Raw genomic sequence first — 27622 nt, forward strand, 5'->3', positions numbered from 1 at the left:
GTGATATTGATTATTTTGACTACCGCAGTAGTACAAGAGAAATGGGCACCCTATGCCCATTTTTCATCTTTCTCATACCCTCATCCGGCCATCTTAATTCCAGCACTGCTAGAATAGAAATCTCATATAGTTCATATAGTTCAGACCGATCCGAGACTTGTTTGAGTGATTTGTAACAACTGGAAGATAAATTTTGGAGTAAATTTTAAATGACAATAAAATGTTGCTCTACACGGAGTCAATAGAATAAAAAAAAGAAAATTCTTTCCATGTTAGGTTTTGACTGTGATAAACAATTGTGCTATCTGCAAAAATTCCATACATTGCAGATAGACTTTTGAACAACGATGTTAGTTAGCACAATTGCATATTGTGTATTCTTTTAGGAAATGCTTAATTTTTAGTGTGCAAAATCTAGTATTTTCCAATTTTTTTGCATTAATATACAGATTACTTGATGGTCTTTCGATATTTGTAATATAAAATAACTCATTCGGGGTTTGATTTTTATTAAAATGTGATGAAAGTAAAAAAATGGTCTCCTGAAAAGTTGTCAAAATGCAGTTAGCACAGTTGCTGAGGCAACCGACGATATCTAGACCTAGACTACATAATTTGTGTGAAGCTAACTGGTAGAATTATAAATAAAAAAAGAATATATATATATATATATATATATATATATATATATATATATATATATATGTATATATATATATATATAAGGTGCATTTACCCTAAAAATAGTAATATTGTGGAACCTTCCCCTTATTCTAATTGAGGACATTCGGTCTGATATTTGCGTAAAACTAATAATAGATGTCTTAAGCTTTTTGTGTATCAAAATCCGGTTCCAAAGTGATATTGATTATTTTGACTACCGCAGTAGTACAACACATGCCCATTTTCATCTTTCTCATACCCTCATCCGGCCATCTTAATTCCAGCACTGCTAGAATAGAAATCTCATATAGTTCATATAGTTCAGACCGATCCGAGACTTGTTTGAGTGATTTGTAACAACTGGGTTTTCCGGGGATGGATTGATAGTCCATCGCTCAACCCCCTTCAGGGGGTTCCAGAGCCCCTTTAGCCGGCGAGCCGTTATCAACTTCCTCGACGAGGAAGCGAGGTAGGATTTTGGAAACCTATCTATAGGGGAAACTGGGGCACCACCAAACACGGGGTACTACCAAACACTAATTTTTATTTCTAAACTACTTGGACTATCTCGATCATTCCTTCAGTGGACAAGCATCCCTATAGTGCCTATAAATTCCTATCGGTCTTATCCTCTGATATCCAATATCCGATTAAAAAATCGCAGTGTTTGGTGGTACCCCGTTTTTGGTGGTACCCCAGTTTCCCCTATACCTATTTTATACAATTTAATGAACGATGATGCTAAATTGATAACGCAGGATTTCATGAAAAGTCAATCGTTAGTATTAAGTTTTATAATATTTATCTCAAATTAAACTTATTTTTGCCCGTTTGCGAGTTACTACGGACGGGAAAGAGTTTCAGCCCTATTCGTGATCTGGAAGTAGTGGTAATGAAACTCATTTTGGCAAATTTGAGCGCGATCGCAGATATGACATTTTGTGATGATTACAGTAGGAGATATTGTAAGGAATCTCACCTAATAGATAATTTTTACTTCCCGTTGCATAAACTTTTCCGCTAGTACTTTAGTAATGTTTTGATTTATCCTGCCTTTCTATTTTTAACTATTTCCATTTTATATTGAATAATAATACAATATTATGAAATGAAAATTCACTAAAGAATTTTCTCAGTGTTATATCCGTTGGTATTCGCTTAACGTATATGACTCGACTTCTTGTATTGGGGTAACTCTTGATGTCCAGAAGCACAATTACTGCCAAAGAGGAGGGCGCGCAAGAAAGGAACGGAACGCCGAAGGGCCATTGCACCTGTGTGATTCTTTAATACTGCCTCAAAAAGTTCTTTCAGTGCTCTTAGCTGAGTTTTTTTTTCTTTTTTGTCTCCCTCATCTTCTCTTTCTATTATTGTTGTACTTACCACGTAATTTTATTATCATTATTGCTTCTTTTTCTTTTTCTCAATCTTCCCAAACACTCTCACACTTTTCACATAGACAGAAAATAGAATGGGAGACTACTCCCCATATCATTATATAGGATTTCTGAGTGTGTAAATATTTTAAAAAATTATCAGTGTAAAGGTGTAATTTTCTATACCTAGCTTTATATGAAAACCACAATATATCAAATAATCTGTGCAGTGTGGGAAAATTGTGATCTATATCTAAATTGCTAATGATGCATTATGTCGGAAGAATTATTTATGCTCACATGTCTATTATTTAAAAGTTTGCTGAAGACGTCAATATAGAGAGATTTCATGAAAGTAAAAAAAAAACATTATTCCCTAGTAGCAACAAACTCACAAAGAAAAAAATTATTTTAATTCATATTTCTGGATGATGTGAAACATACCGCAACAGAATATGCTCTTTTGTCTGATACATTACGAACTTTTTTTTTAAATAATTACTCTTTTAAGCAATTTCAACGAAAAAGTATCGTAAATCTTCATTTCTAAAATTTACTTTTGAAAGAGAGAGAAATATTCGCACTCTTATATCAGAAATCTATCCTTAGTTTAAAACTTAAACTCTTAATAAAAGCTTACTTATAATTAATAAATTCCTCTACTCTCAAAGTGTGTTCCATCAATAGATTATACTATAAATAAAATGGTGGCCGGAGATAATACGTAATTGAATATTGTGGGTATTAAAATAATTTAAACCAATGCAAAATATGTGAAATTGTTGAGTTGGTTGTGTTTTTGCAGATATACTAAGGCTCTTTTGTTCAGAATATGGAAAAGAGAACACTCAATTATGTGAATGAATCTTAATGTGCTACATTCTTAACAATAAAAATACATTCATTTGGATACAATAATAATAATAATATTTTTCGCTCCTATATGATTCAATCTATGTTGTATTTAAAATTTATTTATCATAAAATGTAGTGCGTGTAAAATTATATTATCATGCGATATTATTATTTTATATTTGTCTATTTGTCGATCTTTTTTAACTTGAAGAGATGTTATATATAAAAAAACTTGTCTTGTGAACGCCACTTCATAGAATACTCATACTCATGTTTTATGCTGTATTCTTCAAATTTATTTACAGAAAAATAAGTCTGATGTGTGATTCATAATCCATGAACTAATTTAATTCAATTTTTGTGGTATAATAAGTGCGAAATTCAAAAAGGTAAAAGTTAACCCGATAATCTTTCCCGAAAACCACATAACGATATCTTTCTTAGTTTTGGAGTTATAAAGTTCCACGAATGGACGGGAACGTTTTTTAGCCATCCATTATTCGTGATCAGTTAAAACACATTTTGGCAAAGCTTGGGGCCGATCGTAGGACATGAGATTTTGTAATTATTATAACAGGTGAGATAAACAAATTAAACAAAAAAGATATCATTTGATGGTTTATTTTTGGATGTAAATACAGTTTTATTATGAGAATAAAATTGCAAGTCCTTTAAAAAATGATCTAATTTATATAAGAAAAATATTGTGATTTTTTTCTATTTTTATAGTAAACAAAAAACATATAAAATCGTTCTTACTGAAAAAGAAATGTTAAACTGAATAATAATAATAATAATAATTTATTTAACCCTTGCAAACTTGTGCGTTGGGTATGTTAAACTGAAAATATCTATAAAAACTAAAATAAAATATTAATAACAAGTAGTCGAAGATATCGAAAAAAAACCATATGAAAAAAAGCGGAAGAGAAATCAAAAAGTTCTCATACATTTTTATGGATCTAAATTTCTTCAAACATATTATTGTACATATGCGAGTTTCTGTGACAATCATAAATAAATCTAAATCAAACTATTTAGAATTATATTTTTAATTAACTAACTCTGTGATCTATATAATTTTATTTCTTTCTATTCTAAATGCTTCCAAGAGTTATATCAAAGAAACCTAAGTCGTTTAGAAGTTCAATTTAGAGTTAATTGTAGTGATTTTGAAAGTGTTTAATTTTCAATTTCATAAGATAACCGTAATTTTGCTTTATTATTATTAGACGGTGCGCGATGTATGAATTGGATTACAAGAAACATGTATCCGCATTAAATGTTCAGTTGGAGTTTCGCTCTATAGAACTCATGTTTAAATTAGTCTATGATCAAAATGAAAAATCTAAATTTTTAATATCAGAATTCGTCGACCCTGCCTTAATGAATTTTTGCCCTGAAATTTCTGAGTATAGAAATGAAAATTGAGTGAAGTAAAAAAAATAATGAGCATGTTAATGGTAATAAAAATCCTGTTACAATTTCTCGCACTAGAGTTCACGAAAATCATCAGATATACTCTTAAAGAAGCTTATGATCATGCAACCATCAAATGAGTAAAGTCTAATTGCCGGAAAAGTCAGGTGGAGAAAATTATCCAAGCGTAGAATTTATTTCTTATTTGCTTATGTTATTTTTATTCTTTTCTTTGGTCGCACTTTGTGAACTGAAATTATTTCCTTCTGGATATATGAGGGAATGTGAGGATATTTTTTTAGTTTTTGCACAATATTGTGATATGAATAAGACAGAAACTTTAAATTATTATCTTTTGTATACTTTATATTATATCTTTTAGAATGATTATTTTTGAAAAGCTATACGGAAGAAGAATACTTACATATAGGCAAACTAAGTACCGTGATGCAGAAGGAAATAATAATTCTACTTAAGCTTACATATAAATCTTTGTAAACTAGTTTAGTACCAAATACAAATTACACATCAATTTGTTTACGGCACAAGATGCAGTTGCCAATCCACCAACAAGTCACAGAAGAAGGGCCTCTATCCCAGTGAAAATGGGCATGCGATAGAAATCAAGCAAGTTCAACCATAGTTCACGACAATTTCTGATATTAATACCGTGATTCCTATTGTGTTCGTATCCTCGTTTGATGTACTTCAAAGTGTTACTCTTGCCACCTGGCTACGGGCGAAACACCTGCGGATGAAACATTGAAATTAAAGTCATTGCCATGCATGTGGATAGAGTTAATTTCTATTTTCTGCTCTTCTTCATTTTAACTTCATAATCACATTGAGGAGATGCACTTTGAGCTACCATCTTTTTATTCTACACCGGAACGAAAAAATTACAGGAGCATATAGTATAGATTCTATAAATGGGCAATTTAGATATTAAAAAGTATGGCGAAACGTTCTAGCTTTGCGTACTGCTCGAATTTATGCGAACTTTTTTTTTAATGTTCTCAGTTTGACTGAAAACATTGTGTATAGTTAACTGATTTTTCTTTGCAAGATGGAATAATTTCATATCAGATACAAACAAAATCAAAAAAAACATAAAACCATATTAAGACAGATGGCAAAGCGTCCATCGTCGTTGAAAGTTTTTTCGGTCATAGATATTTATGAACGAAATATTCACATGGAGTTATCTCCGAAACATTTACGAAATTAAAAGATATCGCTGGATCCGTTTTTCGGGAAGAATCCAAATAGAACACGTTTCTGGAGAGAATAAAAGGCTAATGTCGGATCACCGAAGACCGGAAGCCAGCATCTCTTACCATTTAAGAACATTATTTACGAATGAATAATTTGGAATAATTAGTAATTTAATGATTATACAATGATTTTTCTGAGTCAGAAAACAGATTCAAAGATTTTTAGAGACTATATAGTGCAAATGTAAATTCACTCGACACACCCGATGCAGAAAATCACATCTCGAAATTTTCTTAGTTCTCGAGTTATTAAACTTATAGTAGGGGTCTCTTTATTAGGTGAGATTCTTAACAATCTCACCTACTATAATCCTAACAAAATTTCATGTCGTCCGATCGACCTCAAACTTGGCCAAAATGTGTTTCGCCACTTCCTGATCCCGAATATATGGGGGGCTAAGTTACGATCCCGGCCGGCCGACCGGCCGGCCGCTCTTTGGAGTTTAATAGCTCCTAAACTAAAAAAGATATCGACTTGCGGTTTTCGGCAAAGGTTATATATCGGGTGAAAATTGCAACTTGGTGCATAGACCCCCCACCCCCCACCCCTCCTTCTGCCATTTTGAAGGCCCCCCTTTTTTTGTTTTCTCAATAGCTCAGCCCCTATGGCATCGAGCGGGCTCAAATTTTAGTATGTTATAGCTGGACCTTAGGGCTTTCCATCAATACCAAACTTAAGGTCCCCCGGCCCCCCTGACCCGAGCTATAAGGGTCCAAAAAAATTCTTGAAATGGCCATAACTCCAGTTCTAATTGTCAGATTTTAAAAAGTGAGGGCTTTTTGGAAAACTCTCGTGAAATGCCACTTCCCTTTCTAACATCGCAAGTTCATAAAACCACCGCTAGGGGCGCTATTATTAAAAAGAAAATTTTTAAATCTTAAAAGTTAAATAACTCAAAAATTCCATTGTGTATCGGACTGAAATTTTAGTATGTTGTAGCCGTTGATTATACCTATCAAACAAAAAAAACCTTAAGTCGATCTAAAACCCCTGACCCGAGCTATAAGGGGTCAAAGTTTGAATATTGACCGGCCTCTATCTCCGGTTCTAACTAACATAGCGACCTAAATTTTACCTTTTTGGTTTCGTCTCGATGAGCACTTTCAGATGGAAGTTCAAAAAGTCACCACAGGTGGCGCTGTGATAGCGTCAAAATTCATCGAAATTCAAAGTAATTTTTCTCAAAAACGGCATTGTGCAAGTTAATGAAATTTTAGTATGTTGTAGTCTAGGATGTTTCCAAAATGGTGCAATTGTGCGCTGTGGTTAAAACAGAACCGGAGATATGAGGGGTCAAATTCACAAAATTCAAAAAATCATATCTCCGGTTCTATGTGACCGATTTTGATGAATGAGGGCTTAAACGAAAGATCTCTCCAAATGCTACAACTTTCTAGAATATTTGAACTTCGTGGGACCAACACCAGGGGCGCAACAGTCAAAAAACCAATTTCAATATTACATAACCTCAATTATCTCGACTGTCGCTAAACCGATTTTGATGATTACTTCGACATAATTGTAGAGCACATTTGTCTCTACATTTCGTTCATACGTTATTTTCCGCTCAGACTACGCTATCACTCCGATTTTGCCGTTTAAGTGTGAAAAAATTGATTTTTCCCATAATAACGCTTTGAAATCACTCAGATGCTAATTTGACTGCCTCTACTCCACCGAGACACTTAAAATAGGGTTTTAAATGGAAAGTCCCGCAAAATACAACAATTCTTTGATATAGTTGAAGTTCAACAAATGACTACTTGGGGCACTCTGGATGAAAAAACGAGTTAAGAAACAAAAAACCTCGATTATCTTGGCTTCTGAGTAATCGATGAGATCATGTTCTATGGGAAAATTATAGAGAACATTCTGGTCTACATTTCATCCATATATCACTTTTCTGTCAGTTCATCCAAATCCTTGATATTTTGGTTTAAACGCAAAATTTGTATAATTTCACGAATTTGATTCAAGATAACTGAATGGCGTCTCCCAACTTCAGCTCTAAATCAAATTTGCATGCACTCCGAGCTAGCTCACGTTAAGAATCTCACCTACATAAGCCGGTTAGGATTATCTGTCCTCTTCTATTTAAATATACATAAATATTTCCTTCTCATAATTCATTGACCAGTATATACATTAATTGCTACAAGAATTCACATTAATATAATTTTAAACATTCATGCATTAAGGTTAAGTGTAATTTCACGAGAGCTTTCCAAAAAGCCCTCACTTTTTAAATTCTGACAATTAGAACCAGAGTTATGGCAATTTTAAGAATTTTTTTTTGGACACTTATAGCTTGGGTCAGGGGGGTCGGGGGACCTAAAGTTTGGTATTGATGGAAAGCCCTAAGACCTATCTATAACATACTAAAATTTGAGGTCGATCGATGCCATAGGGGCGGAGCTATTGAGAAAACAAAAAAAGGGGGGTCTTCAAAATGTCGGAAGGAGGGGTGAGGGGTGGGGGGTCAATGCACCAAGTTGCAATTTTCATACGATATATAACCTTTGCCGAAAACCGCAAGTCGATATCCTTTTTTAGTTCGGAAGCTATTAAGCTCCAAAAAGCGGCTGGACGGGAATGGTTTTTAACCATCCATTCGTGATCAGAAAGTGGCGAAACACATTCTGGCAAAGTTTGGGGCCGATCGGAGGACATGATATTTTATTAGGATTTATAGTAGGTGAGATTGTTAAAAATTTCACCTAATACTATCATTATGTAGATCGTTAAAAAAGCTTTCAAAAGATCCTTGCATGTTAAAGTTAAAAAAGAAACATGCATTATTTTGTTCTAAAATTTTATTTTTGTAGAATACTTATTACTAAATTATGTTTACAAGATTCCTTTTAATTCATTATTAAGTTCAGGTGCAAGTACAATAAAAATAGGAGATTGGACGTGGCACGATGAAATTTAAGAGTAAAACATGTTGTACAAAGGTTTTATTAGCAAGGTTAGCAAGACGTTGAGTTTCTAAAACAAACATTGAAAATAAAATAAAATTGCGATCACAAATTGAGCGCCAGTTTTCCAAATTTATTATAATTTTCCTTAGTTAAGGAATTTAAATAACACTTACCTGTTTGTTTGACTTTTTTCTTACTTTGAAATAAATATAGAGAACAAGTAAAATTCAGGAACGATTTGAAAAAAAAATAGTTATTCCAACTCTCTTAAAATATATATTTTTACATAAATTAAACAAATACATCTCATAATTCACATATAAAGCGATATTTGAAAGAAAGCTTTCCTTTTTTTCTCTCTCAAGTAAAAGCGTATTCCTGGATGAAATTTTACAAAAAAGTGTTATTTCTTGTAGCTGTCCTTTGACCTTAATCATTTTATTCCAGTTGGAATTTCAAATTACACTCTTTAAGTATTTGTATAGTAAATGTTGTTGTTTCATTAATTAAATTAAATTCAATTTATATAGACTCTAACGTCGAATGCAAATAAATTCCAATATTTAATTAAATTAATTACATTTTTATCTTCATTTTACATTTATTACAATTAGATGTGATTTCATAATGAATTTTCTTTCTATTTATATATTTGTTGATGCTTATTTCTTCTTTGTCACGAAAATTGATGAAACATTCATACATTGAAACATCTTTCAACACTCAAACATACACACAAGTATTTCTTGTTATTTTTTTTACTTCAATTGTGATTATTTCAAAAATCTTTTTCAAAAGTTATGACTTGACATGAATATTTTTTATGAGAGTATATTTCAATTCTTTTTTGGGATGTTCAATTGAATGCTAGAGAGACCATATAATTCGTCAAATTGATGGTTTGCTTAAGTATAAAAAATGTCGTATTTTCGAAAACATACGTACGATTAAAGTCATTGAAAGACGCTGATTTTCTAAATGAAGTATTTTTTAATATCGAAAAGCTTTCGAGACGTTAATGAATTTGAAATTTTACAATTTTGGAAATTAGAACTTTTTTGTATTATTATTTTTCTTGAAGCATAACATATACGGTCTGAAAACTGACAAGATATATCAAAGCTTTAACTATACATGGTGAGAGAATATACTACACTGAGAGAAATCCGAAAAAGTTAAAATAACATTCCGGAAATGTTAATTTTACCCTGCAGTATTGATCTGAAATCGGTGTAAATATTACCCTTTTTAGGTGTATTGGGGGTTAAAGTTAACCTTTTTCATGTTAATTTTACCCTTTTAAAGGTGTAAAATTAACATTAAAAATGTTGATATATTTTTACACCTAAAAAGTGTTTAAGTTATGAGGAAAAAAGTTAATCGCACCCTTTTTTTTTCTCAGTGTATGAATTTCAATTAGTTTAGATTGAGAATATCGCGACTACAAAGTTCACAAATTTTACGACTTTTGTCCAAATTTAGAGAACATATTTTTCCCCAAAAAAAATTGTATTTTCTTTAAAAATAAATCTTTTCTGCAAAATGAACTTGAACTTGGCGTTGTAGCTATTCTCCAATATAGCTTTTTACTAGTTGTTTCATGTAGGGCAGCCTAATTTACAAAGATAAAACATGCCAAGCCAAAAATTTCCAAATGCAGTCTCCCAAGGTAGGTAGGTTCAGGTTTTAAAATTTTACCATAAATCTTCTGAAATCTTACTCATTTTTTTTTAAATTCTGATGGGTATTCAGGGGAAAATATGGATGTTCTGGGAAAAACAGTTTTTTAATTATTTAAACCGATAAAAACCTAATTCTTTTGAAAGATTACAAACTATGGCGATGTCCAAATTTAGAATATTTCTCAGGATTTCGACTAATTTCTGAGCTAATATTTTTAATCAAAAAATCATGAAATTATCTTGCTGCACATGTTGTGGCCTCGAAAGAGTTAACCCTCTAAAGCCCAACTTTTTAATGTGCAGAAAAAAATAGATATTTTTTTCTGGTTTAACTATGATCCAATGAACTCAAAATTAGCGTACATTCTTTTTTTTATCTCTTTTAATATAGAATTAGATTCCGTGTAAGAAAATATAATAATTTCCAAAATCTATTTTTGCTTTCAAAACTCAAAATTTAATTTAAGGAAAAGCATACAAAGTCAAATGACATAGCTTTCGGTAACGAACAATTTACTTCAGTCGAATTACTTTACACAGGTATTTTTATTTTGTAAATGGGAAATGTTGAACAAAAATTTTGTACTATTTTTTCTCTGACTTCCGCAAAACTGACGACAGCAACGAAATGATAAGGGTCAAAATAAGTTCAAATAAACCTTTCAGAAAATCATTTCAGTAAAACTGTAATTAAGAACACTGAAAAAAATTTAACTTCAAAGAAAAACCGATTCTAAACCGGTTAAAATCACGTTTCGTAGTTTATCTCGAAATCTAGGTATGCGATTTTGAATTTTTTATATTTATGTTGTAGTCCAGAAAATTTTGACCTATTTAAAAAAAAAATTAAGACATTCGTCGAACGGTTCTCGAGATATTTCACTTTAAAGATTTCAATTTTAAGAAAATTTGCTATTAGCGTTAGCCGGGAAAAGAGCGGGAGAAGCGGCGTCGGACAAGATTTCCCCATATATAGCACTCTCTCACTCTCCCTTTCACTCACTCTCCCTCTCTACATAGTGAGTCTATAATCGAAGATTTATAAGGTAGCATATATAATTCATGATCCGCGATGTCTTTTGCGGATCTTCGCGAGGCGCGAATCTTTTCGCGGATTTTCGCGGGGCGCGAATTTTTTCGCGGATTTTCGCTGGGCGCGAATTTTTTCGCGGAGTTTTACGGGTCGTGTATTTTTTCGCAATCGCGGGGCGCGAATTGTTTCGCTAATTTTCACGGGGCGCGATTTTTTCGCGGATTTTCGAGGTGCGCGTATTTTTCCGCAAATTTTCGCGGGGCGCGAATTGTTTCGCTGATTTTCGCGGGGCGCGAAGTTTTTCCCTGATTTTTGCGGGGCGCGATTTTCTCGGGTCGCTGACAGGGGTTCTCAATGAATGTAAAGTTGAAGCCTCTATTTCTCATAGTTTCCGAGATAATCGACTTTAAAGATTTTCAGATACTTTTATGCATTTCTCATCCAATTTTCCTCATTAATAACGATAATATGTTACATACAGTTTAAGAATTATTAAACGAAATTTGCATTATTTATGTATAAATATCGTTCGAGTTTGCCACAATCCAAATTTGCAATAAAGGAATCGCACCTCTAAAGGCTGATCTAGGCTTTTATGTGTAAATATTTAAGTGTCAGTTTTAAAAACAAAATTAGATTGAAAAATTTTTTATGTCTTTTTATTTGGATTGTTTTCACGCGGATGGTTTTTGTGTTTATTGGGTCATAATTTTTCTAGAAAACATTGTCTCATTATTTTTTTTCGCATATTAAAAAAACACACCGCAAGAGGGTTAAGGTCATTTTCCAACGACTGTTTTTTGTAAAAAAAAAGGCTTTTTGCTTTGCATTTCTATAACAAGATGCATTTCTGTTTTCTGTTCAAGATAGAGGAAAGTACACTGAGAGAAATCCGAAAAAGTTAAAATAACATTCCGGAAATGTTAATTTTAACTTGCATTATTGATCCGAAATCGGTGTAAATATTACCCGTTTTAGGTGTATTAGGGGTTAAAGATACCCTTTTCATGTTAATTTTACCCTTAAAAAGGTGTAAAATTAACTTTAAAAAATGTTGATATATTTTTACACCTAAAAAGTGTTGAAGTTAAGAGGAAAAAAAGTTAATCGCACGCTCTTTTTTTTTCTCAGTGTAGTCTACGCCAAAAGAGTATAGGGGTAAATTTCTTCTAATACTGCGATGATCTCACGTCTCATGGCAGGGTATTAAAAAATCCATTTTGTTACATTTTGGCCATTTCGAAGGGCCTCTTTACATTGTGACCAATTTTTGTCAAAATATACTCTTTTGAAATAAATCGTTTGTACAAGTAAACGTAAAATCGCGTCAAAATGCTCATTCTTCACAAACATTATCTCAATGTGTAAAGATCACTATAATGTTGGAAGCAATTAAGGTTAAAAATTAACAGTTTTTAACTTCTGTAATTTTCTAAAAAAAAAAAACGCCATTTTTTGACGAAAATTTGTCGTAATTAGTAGAGGCCTCAAAGGCTCTGGGAAAGGAAAAATTTTTAAAATATTGTTCAGGAAATTTTAAGATTTTGTAGAAGAAAATCTTTTCAAAACTGTCCCTTAATCTACCCACTATTTTGGAAGTAAAATTTATAAATTAAATTTAAGGCAAGAGAAGAACTTTTAAACTTTGTCTATTTTTCAGTACACATGTCATAATGAATATGAGTGATTATTTGATCAAAAAAAAAAATAATAATGTCGAAATACTATAAAAATTTAACGGGTTTGAAAATATTATAATTGAATGGAATGATTTAAAAATAAATTAATGTCCAGAAATTAAATTACTCATTTTAAAATCTTTCAGTGATTCTCCTTTGTATTGTGGTTTGGCAAGATTATAGGATGTTTGTTATAAAAAAAAAATTTGAAATAAAACCATCAATTTGATCTTTCTCATTATTACATCATACGCACCAGTGAGAATCTGCTTTGATTTTTAATAGTGCCATTTTCTTTTAAAAATCGAGTGTGTTACACAGGAGGAAGGGTAACTGCTGCGGTGGGGAATGAGTCATGGAATCCTTTCGTTTCTGATAGAGACACACAACTCTATAAATTAATTCATACTGTTCGGAATTCTGCACCATTCCGCCACGTTGCAGTCTCAAATTGCACACAATGCCCAAGATGTCCACACTGGGATTTATGGGTGTTGAGTCGATTTGTCTCACCGCATTCAAGATCCCCGCCATGCAGCCCGTTCGACCGATTCCAGCTGAACAATGAAGCACTGGCAATGGTATCTGATTCGTCGTCGTCTCCTGAATGCTAGATTCACCACCCAGAAGTTCGAGAGCGAAATCAAGTACAACACCCAAATCCTCCGGTGACCTATGATCAGGCCAATCGGGGAACCAGTAATGGAGCACATTAAACATAAAGGGTTTCCCATCATGGTCAAAATGTCGAACACAGAGTTGCCGTACGGAATAGCCCTTCTTCTGGGTCACCCCAGTATTCTCTATCACGAATGCATACTTATGCACGCATCTATCCCTATCATCATTCTTTTCCTCATCATCCCCCAGCATATCTAAGCATGCTTTGAGCCACATCGAATCCCCACCGATTTGTATATCATCTGTGCTGGCATTCGATGGGGGAGCATGTGCTGATAAGACATCATCAGCCCCATTAGCAAATACCAACACTTGATTCACTTCAGTGGGAAAATACACTGCGCACTTAGTTCTTCCACTTTCAACAAATTCCGTCAGCATGGCGATCTTTTGATCGCTCCTACACTCTTCACCGCATCTGCGAACATTCTGCATCACCATCAACCAGAACTCGTAGATTGTGTTGGGCATGGGTCCTTGTGTGGCGATATACGCATTATGCGTACCATCTGGTCCCTAGAAAAAAAATTACCAATTTTGTCATACAAAAAAGTTAAAGATTACGTGTCCGTAAGAAATTGATTAGCATTTAGTTTCGAAGAGGTATTGGATTAGTCTAAACTTAAAAAAAAATACAAAGTAATAAGTTTATATTTTCCAGATACGAAATACTAAGCTAAATATTAAAATTTTAACTCTGAGAACATATTCATGCATTTTAAGTAAAATAACCAGTTAAAAAATCAGATCACGCCCAAATTGAATTTATATAAAAAGCAATTTAAAATAATATCAGTTCTACCAAATAACTTAAAAAATGCTATAGAACATTTCTGTCGCTATGGAAAAGCCCCAAGTGGGAAGCGTTAATTTTAGTCGCTTTTCCTCAAATTCAATTTTTAAAATTCCGAATCAAAATTTTTCTAATAGAAAATATTCATATGACTTTTTTTTACTTTTGATGAAACCACTTATAAGTAATCGTGACTACGACAATCTAGGCTTTTTTTTCCAAAGAGCTTCTAAAAATCAGGTCTCAGTGGTTGAATTTTGATTTTTTAATTAAATTGTCAAAAATATTGTTCAATGTTTATACATGTTAAAGAGTTTCAATTAAAAATAAATTTGTTGTGTTGAAAAACAAATTTAAGAAAATATGTTTGTCAGCTTGATAAAATATTCTCTCTGTCTATCGTTCTGCAGATTTGTGCTTCACAAAAAAAAATCAGAAAGTATTAAAAATATATCATAAAAAATATAAAAATATAGTGCTCCAGATCTTATGCACTGTGAATCAGGAAAATAATAAATTTGAGCACTGAGGAAGGCTTGGAATTCTAGCTAAGAGTTTTCGGAAAAGTCATATTTTTCTAAACTGTCCTTTTCCTCATCATAACTGAGCTGAGCTCTTTCTCTTATCAGTTTTCTCGTCGTGTTTTTAACAAAATTCACGTCGATCTAAGAAACAGGTTTTTCATTTATTTATTTATTTATTTATTTATTTTGTGGCTCTGGGTCTGGGTACTCAAAATAAAGTACTTTAAATTAAATAAACAATTATTCAAACCTACTTAGGACTAAATCTTAAAAAAATATTATATATTTTGTGGGTAATTGCAAATCTAAGATAATTTTTGTAAGCATCTAGCGTAAGCGTGTGTCAACCAAAAAGATTGAAAGTAAATAAATTACGTCATACATAAAAAAAATAATTTAATAATCATTTATTTATTTTGATGTACCCTACTTTTATTGACATTTTGTAAAATGGTCAGTTTACATTTTTTTTAATCGGTTTACAATGTGTATAAGAAATATTTTCCCCATCACTCGAACTCAAAAATGTGACAGTCAAGTCGGTGGTCACACCGCCCAAGTGTCGAACACTTTTATCAATTGCACCACAACCCCCCCCCCTGCCCCCAAAAGATGAAATATAAAATTAAAATACAAACAGAAAAGTATTGGCAATACTTGCTAGTATTGACAATACTAGCAGTAAATGTCCTGCTATTTATGAGGAAGTATTGCCATCAGCTCATCGACACTTTGCTACTTTTTAGTCCTAACCTTGACCAACAAAATGCCTCTTTTTGGAGAAGTCAAACGATTTTGCATCCAAGAATCGTGGAGGTCATTATAGATATTAGATTATCTCAAAATCTATTTTGCAATTTAGGGGTGAACTACCCCACCCTCCCCTACGTCAAAAGTAATTTCGCATCATTTACCGTATATCTATTCACAACCGATTTAAACCATTTAATAAATTACTCAAAAGGAGTAATTTATTAAATGTAAGGGAAGGTAATTAAGTAAGGGAGAGGGATTTGGGAAAATGAGGGGCATGTTAACGATTTTTGGGTCGACTTAGGGGGTCCCCCGAAGGACCCAAGTCGATATTTGTAACCGTTTGAGCTCTTCAGCTGGCGGTAGCAGGACGGACAGACAGATGTTTTTTTAATTGTTTTTGAGATACCGGTGTCCCACTCGTCCTTAAAGGGCTAAAGGGTTAACTCTTTCGTCTCTTTTGGGACTCTGAGTACCCAAACCAGCATATGAATGTTCTGTGAAAAGCAATGTTTTTTTAATTATTCAGAACTGATAAAAATCCTATTCTTGTGGATGATTATAAACTATAAGGATGTCCAAATGTAAGATATTTTTTGTAGGACCTCAATTAATTCATGAGCTTAGATATTTTTGATTAAAAAGTGGTGAAATTGGCTTTCAGCATATGCTGCGGTCAGGAAAGAATTAACTGATAAATTCTATTAAGCACCAATGTAGAGGGAGGTTGGGCTACTTTGAGCTGTGGGGCTACATTGATATACATAAGATTTTTTCGCATATTTCTAAAGGAAACTGGGCTTTTAACGTCTGGTAATTTATATTTACAAAACAATTGTGAAACTCAATAAAATAAATTAAAGGCCCAGCTTTCTTTATACAGGGTGGCTGAAAAAAAATGCAACAACATTCAGAGCGCATACAGTGAGCGAAATTCAAATAGGGACGGACATATATGTGGGTGGTGTGGGTGGTCTGTAAGTCGGATCAACCTAATATTTTTTTTGTATAATATAGGCCTATCCAACAATACTTTTTATGGTAGTGCACGCCAGCCAAAATATGAAATTTTTAAGTGAATTAAAGCGAAATTCAAATTAGGGACGTTAATTATTTTATGTTGATGATGCTCGAGGTGGCACCCCTGAATAAGGAAATTTTGTAGTGAGTTTTGTGGTCTATGCTGGCAAAGTGTAATCATAGTAGTGAAGTTAAAAAGCAAAGGTCTTAGATATGGGAATAGGCTGCAGACTCACGAAGAACGAAAAAGGCCAAATTAGGGCCTACAAAGATCTTGGACAATTGGAAAGAAGTTGGGACGATCTAAAAACTGTATTTGGCAATACCTAAAAGGTAAGAATACCTGCGGTTCGAATTATGGCCATTCGAAAGGCAATACGAAACTTACAAGAATTCTTCGACTGGCGGCAACTGGAAATTGGAAATTATACTGCTGCGAAAATAAAGGAGGATACCAAAGTACCAGTCACTAAACGTCGTATTCAACAAGTTCTAAGGGAATCGAATCACTTGAAATGGACCAAATTACTGAAGAAGCCGCCACTTAAAAGTCGCCATATTGAAGCCCGTTTGTCGTTTGCGGAAAAATACATCTCCATGGGAAAAAATTGGAACAAAGTGATTTTTTCCGATGAAAAGAAGTTCAACCTGGATGGGCCAGACGTCTTTAAGTATTATTGGCATGACTTGCGGAAGGAAAAAAATACTACGATGAGCCGAAACTTCGGGGGTGGAACTGTTATGATTTGGGCCGCCTTTTCATTTTATGGGAAGACACCAATTTGCTGGATAAGTACGAAAATGTCATCTGTAAGGTATCGCGAATTGATCGAAGATGTTCTGGTTCCATTTTACGAAGCCCAACCCAGTGATGACGTCATATTCCAGCAAGATAATGCGGCTATTCACAAGGCAAGACTTGTAATGAACTGGTTTCAAGAAAAAGAATTGGAAGTTTTGGATTGGCCAGCCATTTCACCGGATCTAAATCCAATAGAAAATCTGTGGGGCATCCTTTCCAGAGAAGTTTACGCAGGAGGGAAGCAATATGGGACAGTGGAAGAGCTTAAGAATGCCATCAGATGTGCCGTGCCTGGGAGCGAATTGAGCTAAAAACTCTTCAAAAATTGGTGTTAAGTATGCCAAAAAGACTTATTTCTATTATCAAGAACAAGGGATTAAATACAAAATATTGAAATTATTCTCATTGATCTGGTTTTTTTCATTTTTATTTAAAAAAAATTGGCATCGTCCCTAATTTGAATTTCGCTTTAAATCACTTAAAAATTTCATATTTTGGCTGGCGTGCACTCACGAACGCAAGTGCACGTGGGTCACTACCATAAAAAGTATTGTTGGATAGGCCTATATTATACAAAAAAAAAATATTAGGTTGATCCGACTTACAGACCACCCACATCACCCACATATAAGTCCGTCCCTATTTGAATTTCGCTCACTGTAGCTGTTAAACCGTTGGTGACAGTGGTTTCATATGTTGCATAGTGGTAGTTCATTTTGTTGACTAAGAGCTTACAAAAGTATTTTCGATAATATTTTGTAAAAGTTTTTTAAACCGTAATGGAACTCAAACGCGACAATTTAATGTCGCTATATATTGCAGGGAATGCGGAAGCAGCTATCTTTAAGGCTCTGGAAAACCCTGAATGTAATTAAACTTTCTGTTTTTCGAAACATAACTTGGTACAGGGATACTAGTAGCATTTTAAAATGCTTTGGGGGAGGTCTAAAATAAATTGCTTAATCGGTAGTCATCGTTTTTAAAGTGAAGAAGTAAATTGAACAAATATGCGTCAGATTTGCAGACAAACATAGAGAGATGCATAGATCGAGATAGTGAGATGCATAGATCGCAAATAATCATGAAATAAATTTTGTTAAAAGACTTCTATATGTAGCCTCAAAAATCCTGAAAAGGACGAGATTTCATCGATCCTCAGAAAAAAAGTTATGCTCGATCGACGAAGGAGTAAATTCGCTTGCACGTTAATGGTCAGTTCCAGAATGTCATTGTTTCTGATAAGAAAAATTTTCAATTGAGCGATTGATGTGCAAACGAATGTGTCTATCTAAAGGAAAGATCATACGATAATTTAGACTCTAGGCAGTTAGCGAAGTGTTTTTATGTTGGTTCAGTGATGTACACCTTAAATTAGAAATTATATGGAATATTTCTCATGGAATTAGAAGCAATGATTTCTTGATCATTTTCATATTTGTGTAGCTCAGAGGCAAAATGGCACATATCCTATGCTTTAGCCATAGGATATGTGCCATTTTGCCTCTGAGCTCCACATTTATGATTAAAAATGTGAAGATTAAGGTGCATGGGTGTACCCAGCTAGGGGCAGGGGGGGGCAGCTGCCCCCCCCCCTAGAAGCGTCAAAAAAATTCAAAAACAAATGAAAAGTAAAAAAATATATTTATACAGCAAAAAATTTTGTTTGACCAGTAAAAAATCCAAATCCTTCCAAAAATGGGCCTAATTTTTCAATTCATAAAGATCGAAACTTTTATGAAAATTCTATTGCTTTTAAAGTTGTAAATTTAGTCACTTCTCAAATTTGATGACTTATTGCTCATTTGTAGAGGGTCAACACAAAAATGAACTTATAAAAACTCAAAAACTATTAAAAGCTCAATGAGGGGGGGGGGGCAGGACAAGGCTCTTATCCGTGCTGTAGTATACATTCAAGAATTAAAAAAAGTGTAAAAATAGGCAAATATTTCGTAACTATTTTTGCATTTTTTTCTAACGTAATTTCGGTAACAAATTTATTCAGTAATATATTTTTCGAAAAGAAGGAAGTTGTCACGTAATCTTTTTCACATATTTAAAGGTTATTTAAGAATTTATAACGAACGCCTATAAATCCACAGAGAAAGTAAAAATATAGTGTTAGGTTAGAATATGTTTTAGAAAAGTCGTATATTTTGGCAGTAACGGTTCACCATATAAGAAGAAAGCAAGTTTCTTAAAATGATTCTACCGATTATTTTTAATAATCTTCTTCTTAATGGCCTATACACATTGGGAACTGTTTTCGTTAAAAATTGTATTTTTGACAGAATTTTGACGTTTCCACCTAGAGAAGTGCAGAAAATTTCCTTCTAAAAAGCATTTTTTTTTTGTAAATTACTCCCAATGTGTAGAGGCCTTAAGACATCTTAAAAACTCGAAGTGATGGACCTCTAATTTCCTCGGGGGATATGTTTAAAAAAATCACCAAGGACTCCGAAAGTTTATTTAAAGCCATAAAGGAGCAGTCAGACGTGAAATTTAAGAATATGTAATTAAAGCTGAGGTCGTATATTGACTTTGAACTTTGATCTGTTGAGGGTCTATATGCAGGTCAAAAAGACTGAAAATAGCATATTTTCTAACTTTTTTTCTCAACATAATAAAAAATTTATTTAATTCAAGCTCCTCTATAGGCATATAAGATCATAACATGTAAACTATTTTTTTACAAAAAAAAAAATAAATAAAAATTCGACCGTTAGGATTTGATTGTCGGAAACGTTTATTGAAAAAACATACTTTTCGTTAGTAACGATTACATAGAGTAGAGTCATTTGACCTTAAAAACCGTTTTTTTCCTGTTAGCAGATGAGTTAAACCCGTTCTTGAACTTGAGGACTTTTGAAAAAAAGATTAAATTGGGTTTTTGGGAAAATTTAATACATAAATATTATTTTCGGCGTATTTTTGTTTCGTCTTGCCAAATAAATTGTTATCAAAGCAACAAAAAATCCATGGTTCAAGTTAGTTTAACTCATAGTCTAATAAGAAATGTTTTTTTTGACGTTAGATTAATCCACTCTGAGTTATCGTGACTTCCGAAAAGTTTTTCTCAAAAAGACGTTTCCAAAAATTAGGTGCCAAGTTCCAAGGAGTAAGGGTTAAATCGGTTAAATAAAAATTTAAAAAAAATGCAGTTCAATTGTTGTATTTATACATACTTAAGGGCTTTAATTAAAATACTTTTATTATACGTTGACAAAAATGAAAGAAAACATGCTGTTATTAGGCTGCATGATCCATGTAACCCATTAAGGGGTCACGTAGGTCAAACTGACTAAAAAAAGCATATTTTTCTCTAATATTTTTACAACATAATAGAAAGTTTATTTAATTCAAGCCCTTAGGCATATAAAAGCACAACATTTAAAGTATATTTTCTGAAATTTTCCTTTAAAAATTCTGCTGTAGGGATCTGATTTTCGGAATTCGTAGACCATTTTGAAAAAAAAAAACTTTTCGATGGACAAGATTTCTTGAAATAAGTGCATCTGAAATCCAAAAACCAAATATTTGCTGTTAGCTAATGAGTCGTCGAGAAATGAATAAAGATAGGTGTAATAGTAAAAATGCACTGTGTTATACGGATCGGAAGGTGCTTTATCAGATGTTTCTCGGGTAGTTGAACTAATGGAATGCATCCTTGCTGTAGTTATTTGGTAAAAAGTTGCGAATTATTTCTAAAAATTAATTTTCTGTTTGGCCAATAACATGGGAGACAATGCACTAGTCCGAGGAACACTGATGATCGTTCCTTAACCAATACCTACAAATTGGGCATAGGCTAATCTCTCGTGAAAAGTAAAACCAGTTTGTATATATATATATATATATATATATATATATATATATATATATATATATATATATATATATAGATACTTTTTATCTCATTTTATTTTTTATGTTTTTTTTTTCAAAATAAAAATTATGTACCCCCCCCCCGCCAACAAAATTTGAGACTTAGCCCCCCCCCCCCTAACTGAAATCCTGGGTACGCCCTTGTTAAGGTGAGATTGTAATGACTGGATTAGTTGAAATTTTTTTCAACTAATTTTGATTAAAATGCTTTAACAAAAAACACTTAAACTCCCTAAAACAATTTAAACAATATTTCCTGTTGAAAAGAAAAAAAAGAAGAGATTTTCGAGCCAAAAACATAAATAAATAAATCGCAAAGAACCAAGTTTTGAAGATGAAATAATATAGCGGTATTAAATGAGATGGAAGTTCTGAAATAGAATGCAGATGAGAGGAAGCAATAAAATGCTACAAATTCTGCATTTTCTGTCTAAATAAATACAACGTGTAGAAAAAGCCATGGACATGACACAGACTATAAAATGTCTCTCTTCTTCAATATTCTTTTTTCTTTTTCTACAATTAAATTGTTTGAGTCATCAGTATAGAAAATACTCACCTTTATGTAGTTGGCATTGATGTAAGGTTCCTGGAGTATTTCTGGATCCTCTGGCTGCAGGATGACACGTGAATGTTCATTCGGCAGGATAGTCTTGTAGCGATTTTTGTGCTGTGACCCAAAGACCATTGGCTTCTCTTGATGATTCGTGGGCAAATCCCAGAATTCCTGATGAATCTGTCGGATTTTTCGGCGTTGCTTCATCAGACACTCATCACGATCTGCTCGAGTGTCTTCTAGCTCCTCAAAGCAAAAATCAAATTCCCGAATGTCATCCATATGAAGTACATTGGATGCATTCTGAAGAAACTGAATGTTGGCCAGGTAGATTTTGAAGTCCTCTGACGTTGACTGTGGACTGAGGGGTTTTGTAGTGATCTGACGTATCACACATTCATCACCACCTTGTAGATCTTCATCTTCTAGGTTACCAGTAGTCTCATCTACATCCAATTCAAGGCTTTCAGTTTGGTGAGTTGGTCGCTGCAGAAGATTCTCAGAACTAAGGAATTTCCGGTGGTGTGTACCCGTGCTACCAACTACACTGAGTTCTCCCGCACCCGAAGTCCCCTTCAGGCGTGCTAGACTGCAGGCAGAACCTCGCAAACTGGTATTTGACACACTCAGAAGACCCTTCCGGGACTGTGAGGCAGCATTGAGAGATCCATGGCTGTTGAAGCGACTCAGTCCAGAGTCAGAGCACTGAATGGTAAGGGTGAGACTGGCATTACTCCCGCGACGCTGCAGAAGACCCTTCTTGCCGCCTCCAGTGTTTTGGGCATTTGTGGTCATGGAGCCCGTGAGACTCGTATTAGATGCCAGATCACCCACAGAACCGGCCAAATTGAGTGTGAGACTGTGATTGGAGCCACGGCGCTGTAGTAGACTCGATCGTATTTTGGCTGGCGGTTGACTTGGTGGCTGCTGTGGGGTGCCCCCAAAATCACTGAGTGGCATAACTTCAGGCAGAGTCTTGAGATTATTATTGGACACACTCAGAGTGACACTCTTGAGGCGCTGAAGATTCGAACCCAAGTGATCAGAAGTGCTACGAGATTTACCCCTCTGAGGCTGATGGATACTCATGGTCTGTTGTTGCCTCTTGGGCGTGGTGGGAACCGATGCTGATGCTGTTGTGCTGGCCGATACGGAAGCCTGCGATTTACTCTTGCATACGCCCCCCGGGGGCTCAGAGTCCAGCGAGACGGCTTTCTGGCGGGTCTGTGTGAGGGTGGGTGTTTTGGGTGTGGGCGGCTGTCGAACTTCCATATCCGCAAGATTATCGCAGTCAATGTCAATCTTGAGTTGTTGCTTGTTGCGTTTGGAGCATGAAGGTGATTGCACGGTATCCAGGTCCAATTCCTCCATGGCCACATTGAGATTCTCTTCGACAACTCGTGCACTCTCCGAGTCCAGGGAAATGGATTTAAGACGTGCCCGGCGTGCCGTTGGTGAATTCCGGGCCGTCTCGGCGTCTGAAGGCGAAATGAGACTTCCATGGATGACAGTGAGAGTGTCCCGAGGCGTCGTTACGACCTCCGGAGAGTTCTGGGTACTTGGTGTAGCTGTGACTTTGGCTCCAGGTGACCACACATCTACTTCAGGAAAGCGAAAATAATTGCCGTGCTTGTAATTGGCCGATGCCACTAGAGGTGAATTTGGGGCTGTATTTTCCTTATTTTCCGATGGGCTACCCTGCCTTCGAGGCTGAACATGTTGCAACTCTGCCTGAAGACTGTGCAGCCAATCGTTCCGAGGACTTTGTGGTGGTGGCGTAGTTTCTGGTGTCAATTTGGGGGATTGTACCGTGAGGGCAGTTGGTGTTGCGGGTTGTGGTGTAGGGATAACAGTCTTAGTCACCGTAACAGCAGCAAGAGGTGGCGGGAAGGACAGGAGGATGGTGGAGGAAGTAGAAGTTGTAGAGGAGGCCGAGGAGGTGGGTGATGGTGAGGCGGCTGTAACTGGTGTCCTACTTTCCGTGTTGTTTACATCAGCACTATTTTTGGTCTGGGTATCCATTACTGTTGAGGTGAGCTTGGTGTACTTTGTTCCCCAGTTCCAGTACCACCGTAGGATGAGCAGGAGGACAGAGATTACCAGTAGAACACCGAGAAAAGTGCCCACAATTATCGATATGGGCAACACAATAAAGTCTATCTTTTCGTATGTTACACTCAATAAATTCTCGCCACTCTCCGCAGATGCATCACTTCCTTTCTCATCCACCGATTCAACTTCCCGTCGATGGCCAAATTGATCGCCCATACTGCATTTTTCACACTGAATTTTCCACTAAATCACACGCACAATCGCATTTCTTTCTCAATTTTTGCACGATTTTCTTCCTCTCTGCCTGCTGACAGAGAAAATAAAATCCAAGATGGATGCAAAATAGTTCTGAAGTTGGTCAAATATCCGCCCAATATGAGGGGGTAATCATAAGAAAAAACAAAAATCCATGATTCATGTTTCTAGAAACATCATTGAAACACGTGCATTTTTGTGAAAAAAAACCTTTCATTCCGAAAAAATATGTTTTCTATTCAAATTTTGTATTATAAATGATTTTTTTTAATAAAAAGGGCCTCAACTTTCAAAATTTTAATTTTTGTGAGTTATGTACTGTGGTCGAAGAATCCCAAGAATCCACAAGACCAAAGAATAACCCCAAAAAGGATCCACACCAATTTAAGAAAAAAAAACATTAGGGGAAGTTGGGAAGTTAGGCATGGTTCGCACGTTTTTTCGAACTCCATTTTCAAGATTTTTTTCCAACTAAACTGTGAAATGCATCATGGATTGAGCTACACCCTACACCAATAAAATCTCTTGTCTTTTAGGTTTCTATATACGTATCTAATTCACTATCGCAAAATTTATGGTTTTTCCAGGAAAATGAAAAATGTATGACAAATTGTGCGAACCTTGCCTGTGAAGGCAAGGTTCAACCTATGGGTGGTATAGGTTCGTCATTGCAGTTTTTCCTGGAATAGCTTTTCCTCACAATAAAAAATTATTTATCGATTAAAGCTATACTTACGCTTCTATAGTGTAATAAAAAAGTGTGAAATATCATACCTATCATACGCTATCACGTAGTTGCGAGAACTACTTTGAGAAAATTTGAGCCCGATCGGAGCATATGAAATTTTGTTATAGTGTCCTTATCCTCATAATCCATATCCATAGTATTGAGATTATTAGTTCAAATTTTCGTCGTTTATCAAGGGCGTAGTCAAAACCGTTGCAAATGGCAAAAACCTTCGCAAAAACCATTCTATTATATAGTAAAATGGAGCAGCCTTAACAACCGCCTTATCATTTGATGATCATGTCAGTTCTTGACAAAGATTCCTTAGTGACTGGAAGATCGGCAAAAATGAAGTCACTAAACAAAGGATTGCAAAATTTAGCAGAATTATGAAATAAAACAACCTTTGAAATACATAATTCGATAAAATTATTTCTATTTCGACCAATTTAGTGTAATTATTTGAAAATTAGAATAATTAGATCATCCGATATCAGTATCCCATGTAAACTAAACTTAAGGAATATTTTCATTTCTCGTTTATATTGTTTTGTTATTATCCTTGAAACACACTCTGTTGCATGATGGAAAATCATTTTTTTTTAACTTAAACAACATATGTATATATGGTTCTGTTGAATTTCATCAGCCAAAGAAGTTAATTTGTTTTTTAACATTTGTATCCTTTCTGGCGAATCAGATTCTTTTCAAAAGTTGTTTTAAATATTTTGTTGTTCAGCAAATCATCACGCAGCTTTCCCTTTTCTACAAGCGATTGGTCAGTAAATTTAGTGAATCTTGATGATACCACACTCGAGAAGCTTCTGGATTTTACTGGCAATAGCTGGATTCTTGAGATGCCTATAAAATTGAAAACAAAAAAAAAAACATTGTAATTAATTTTTCTTTTATGCTAAAGATAAATACAGTATTCTTACTCTTGGACTGCTTTAGGATCCTCCTGCATTTGGTCCAGAATTAGACGCATGGCTGGATCTTGTAGGATCTGCTGTACTTCCGGGTCAGACATGGCTTTTTTCAATACCTCCTCAGGATTGGAATTTACAGCCATGGTGCAGGTGCGATATCCCTCAAGAGCTTCAGCATTTGACGGATCCAATTCCAGTGCCTTCTGATATGCCTGTAGAGCCTTAGATTGCTGCTGCATTCCCTGCAATATTATTCATTGTTATTTTTTTCAGTTGAAAAATTATTTTTTTAATGCTATACATTTACCTGAAGAATTTTTCCCTTTCTAATCCATCCCTTGATAAACTTATCGTCCAGCTTAACGCATGTCTCGCAGTCTTTGAGGCCGAGATCAAATGCAGCCAACTTGGTGTAGCAAGCTGCTCTGTTACTGTACAATTTTGGATCATCAGGATTTCTCTTGATGGCCTCTGTGTAGTGCTTCACAGCAACACTATACTCTGCCTTCTTGAAGGCCTCATTGCCCTTTTCCTTTTCCTCTTCAGCCTTAGCCGGATCTATATATGCCTTCCTCTCTTCCTCCTTGATTTTCTTCTCAATCTCACTGAGGACCGTTTTCACTTCAGGCGTTCTATGCTCCGACATGGATTTTTCATAGTAAGTCTTAGCCGATTTCCAATCCTCAAGCTTCCTATATGCATTGCCAATACGACTGAATGCCTTTGCAATCAATTTGAAATCTGCCCTATTTTCGCGACCAATTGCAATGCCCTTTTCACATTCAGCAATGCACTTTTGGTAATCGCGTTTTTCAAAGTGAACAGCAGCCAGATTGTTGTAGAATGTTATGTCCGTGGAATCGTGCTGAATTGCGGCTTCATAGTGCTGAATGGCCTTCTCAAAGTCCCGCTTCCTGTAGGCTTCATTTCCCAACTCCTTCTCACGCCGTGCTAAACGTTTATTTTCAGGCAGATTCTCATCAACTTTGGGCTCTGGCTTAGTGGTAGCTTTGGCTGGTGGAGGTTTTGCCTTGGGAGGATCCACATCCATGGGTACTTCACTGGCAAGATCACTCAATAAGCGCTTCTTCATCTCATCCAGCCCAGTTAGCAAAGCAGCATTGCTCCGATCATATTGCAATCCCTTGTTGTATGCTTCATATGCCTCCATTGTTCGATCGAGGAAACTTAGGGCAGTGCCTAATCTTGAGTATCCCTTAGCCCATGTTGGATTGAGGCTAACAGTCTTCTGGGCATCTTGCAGAGCCTCTTGATATTTGCCGGCCTTCACATATGCCGCAGATCGATTGCTGTATATTACGTAGTTTTGGTCATTGAGAGTTAGAGCTTCCGTATAAGCCACAATGGCTTCATCGTGTTTCCCAGCAGCTAAGGCAGCATTCCCTTTCTCCTTGAGCGCATTAATTTGCTGAAAAAAAAAAATCCAAACGGCATCACATGAGCGACATTCAAAACACATTTTGGAGACAACAGAAAGCGAGGTTAGAAAAAACCCCAAGCAGTATTTACATCTCTGCATACTTACATCTTCCATTTCTTTATTAAAACCTTTAGCTTGACTTATTGGTGGATACACAGACACCAAGAATGAAACACTTGCTGCTCTTTTATTACGGTTTATTGGTGGAAAAACAAGAAAACTCTAGAAGAAATTCTCTATTGTCCGACAAATGAGTCTAGAAATTTCTGCTGAATGCCGATTTTCGCCACTTTTCGCCCTCAAT

The 27622-nt window shown here is 34.9% G+C and overlaps 2 protein-coding genes across 3 annotated transcripts; both read right to left on the minus strand.

The window, feature by feature from the left end:
* Nucleotides 1-8765: 8765 nt before the first annotated feature.
* LOC129807606 (pneumococcal serine-rich repeat protein) lies at nt 8766-24318 on the minus strand. 2 transcript variants are annotated; one of them, XM_055856985.1, is made up of 3 exons: nt 21918-24318; nt 13160-14100; nt 8766-9376 (listed from the first exon to the last, which is right to left on the minus strand). In XM_055856985.1, exons 1-2 carry the CDS (start codon nt 24180-24182, stop codon nt 13201-13203), a joined length of 3165 nt encoding a protein of 1054 aa, XP_055712960.1. In that variant the 5' UTR covers nt 24183-24318; the 3' UTR covers nt 8766-9376; nt 13160-13200. The 2 variants fall into 2 exon arrangements, with proteins under 2 accessions (XP_055712960.1, XP_055712959.1); XM_055856984.1 differs by having other exon boundaries at nt 8766-14100.
* A 1035-nt stretch (nt 24319-25353) lies between these two features.
* Nucleotides 25354-27612, minus strand: LOC129807607 (stress-induced-phosphoprotein 1). The gene is made up of 4 exons (XM_055856986.1): nt 27424-27612; nt 26185-27306; nt 25887-26119; nt 25354-25809 (listed from the first exon to the last, which is right to left on the minus strand). The coding sequence occupies exons 1-4, from the start codon at nt 27430-27432 to the stop codon at nt 25737-25739; spliced, it is 1437 nt and encodes a 478-aa protein (XP_055712961.1). The 5' UTR covers nt 27433-27612; the 3' UTR covers nt 25354-25736.
* Between the last annotated feature and the right edge of the window lie 10 nt (nt 27613-27622).

Source organism: Phlebotomus papatasi, chromosome 3, assembly GCF_024763615.1.
Source record: "Phlebotomus papatasi isolate M1 chromosome 3, Ppap_2.1, whole genome shotgun sequence".
NCBI lineage: Eukaryota > Metazoa > Arthropoda > Insecta > Diptera > Psychodidae > Phlebotomus > Phlebotomus papatasi.

Bases quoted from the DNA above. Each gene is read 5' to 3' on its own strand.
- LOC129807606 (XM_055856985.1), bottom strand. From the start codon at position 24,182: ATGGGCGATCAATTTGGCCATCGACGGGAAGTTGAATCGGTGGATGAG. The intron at 14,101-21,917 runs GTGAGTATTTTC...TTTTTTTTCTAG, and splicing joins TCAATGCCAACTACATAAAG to GGACCAGATGGTACGCATAA.
- LOC129807607 (XM_055856986.1), bottom strand. The intron at 26,120-26,184 runs GTAAATGTATAG...ATAATATTGCAG, and splicing joins GAAAGGGAAAAATTCTTCAG to GGAATGCAGCAGCAATCTAA. The intron at 25,810-25,886 runs GTAAGAATACTG...TCAATTTTATAG, and splicing joins GATCCTAAAGCAGTCCAAGA to GCATCTCAAGAATCCAGCTA.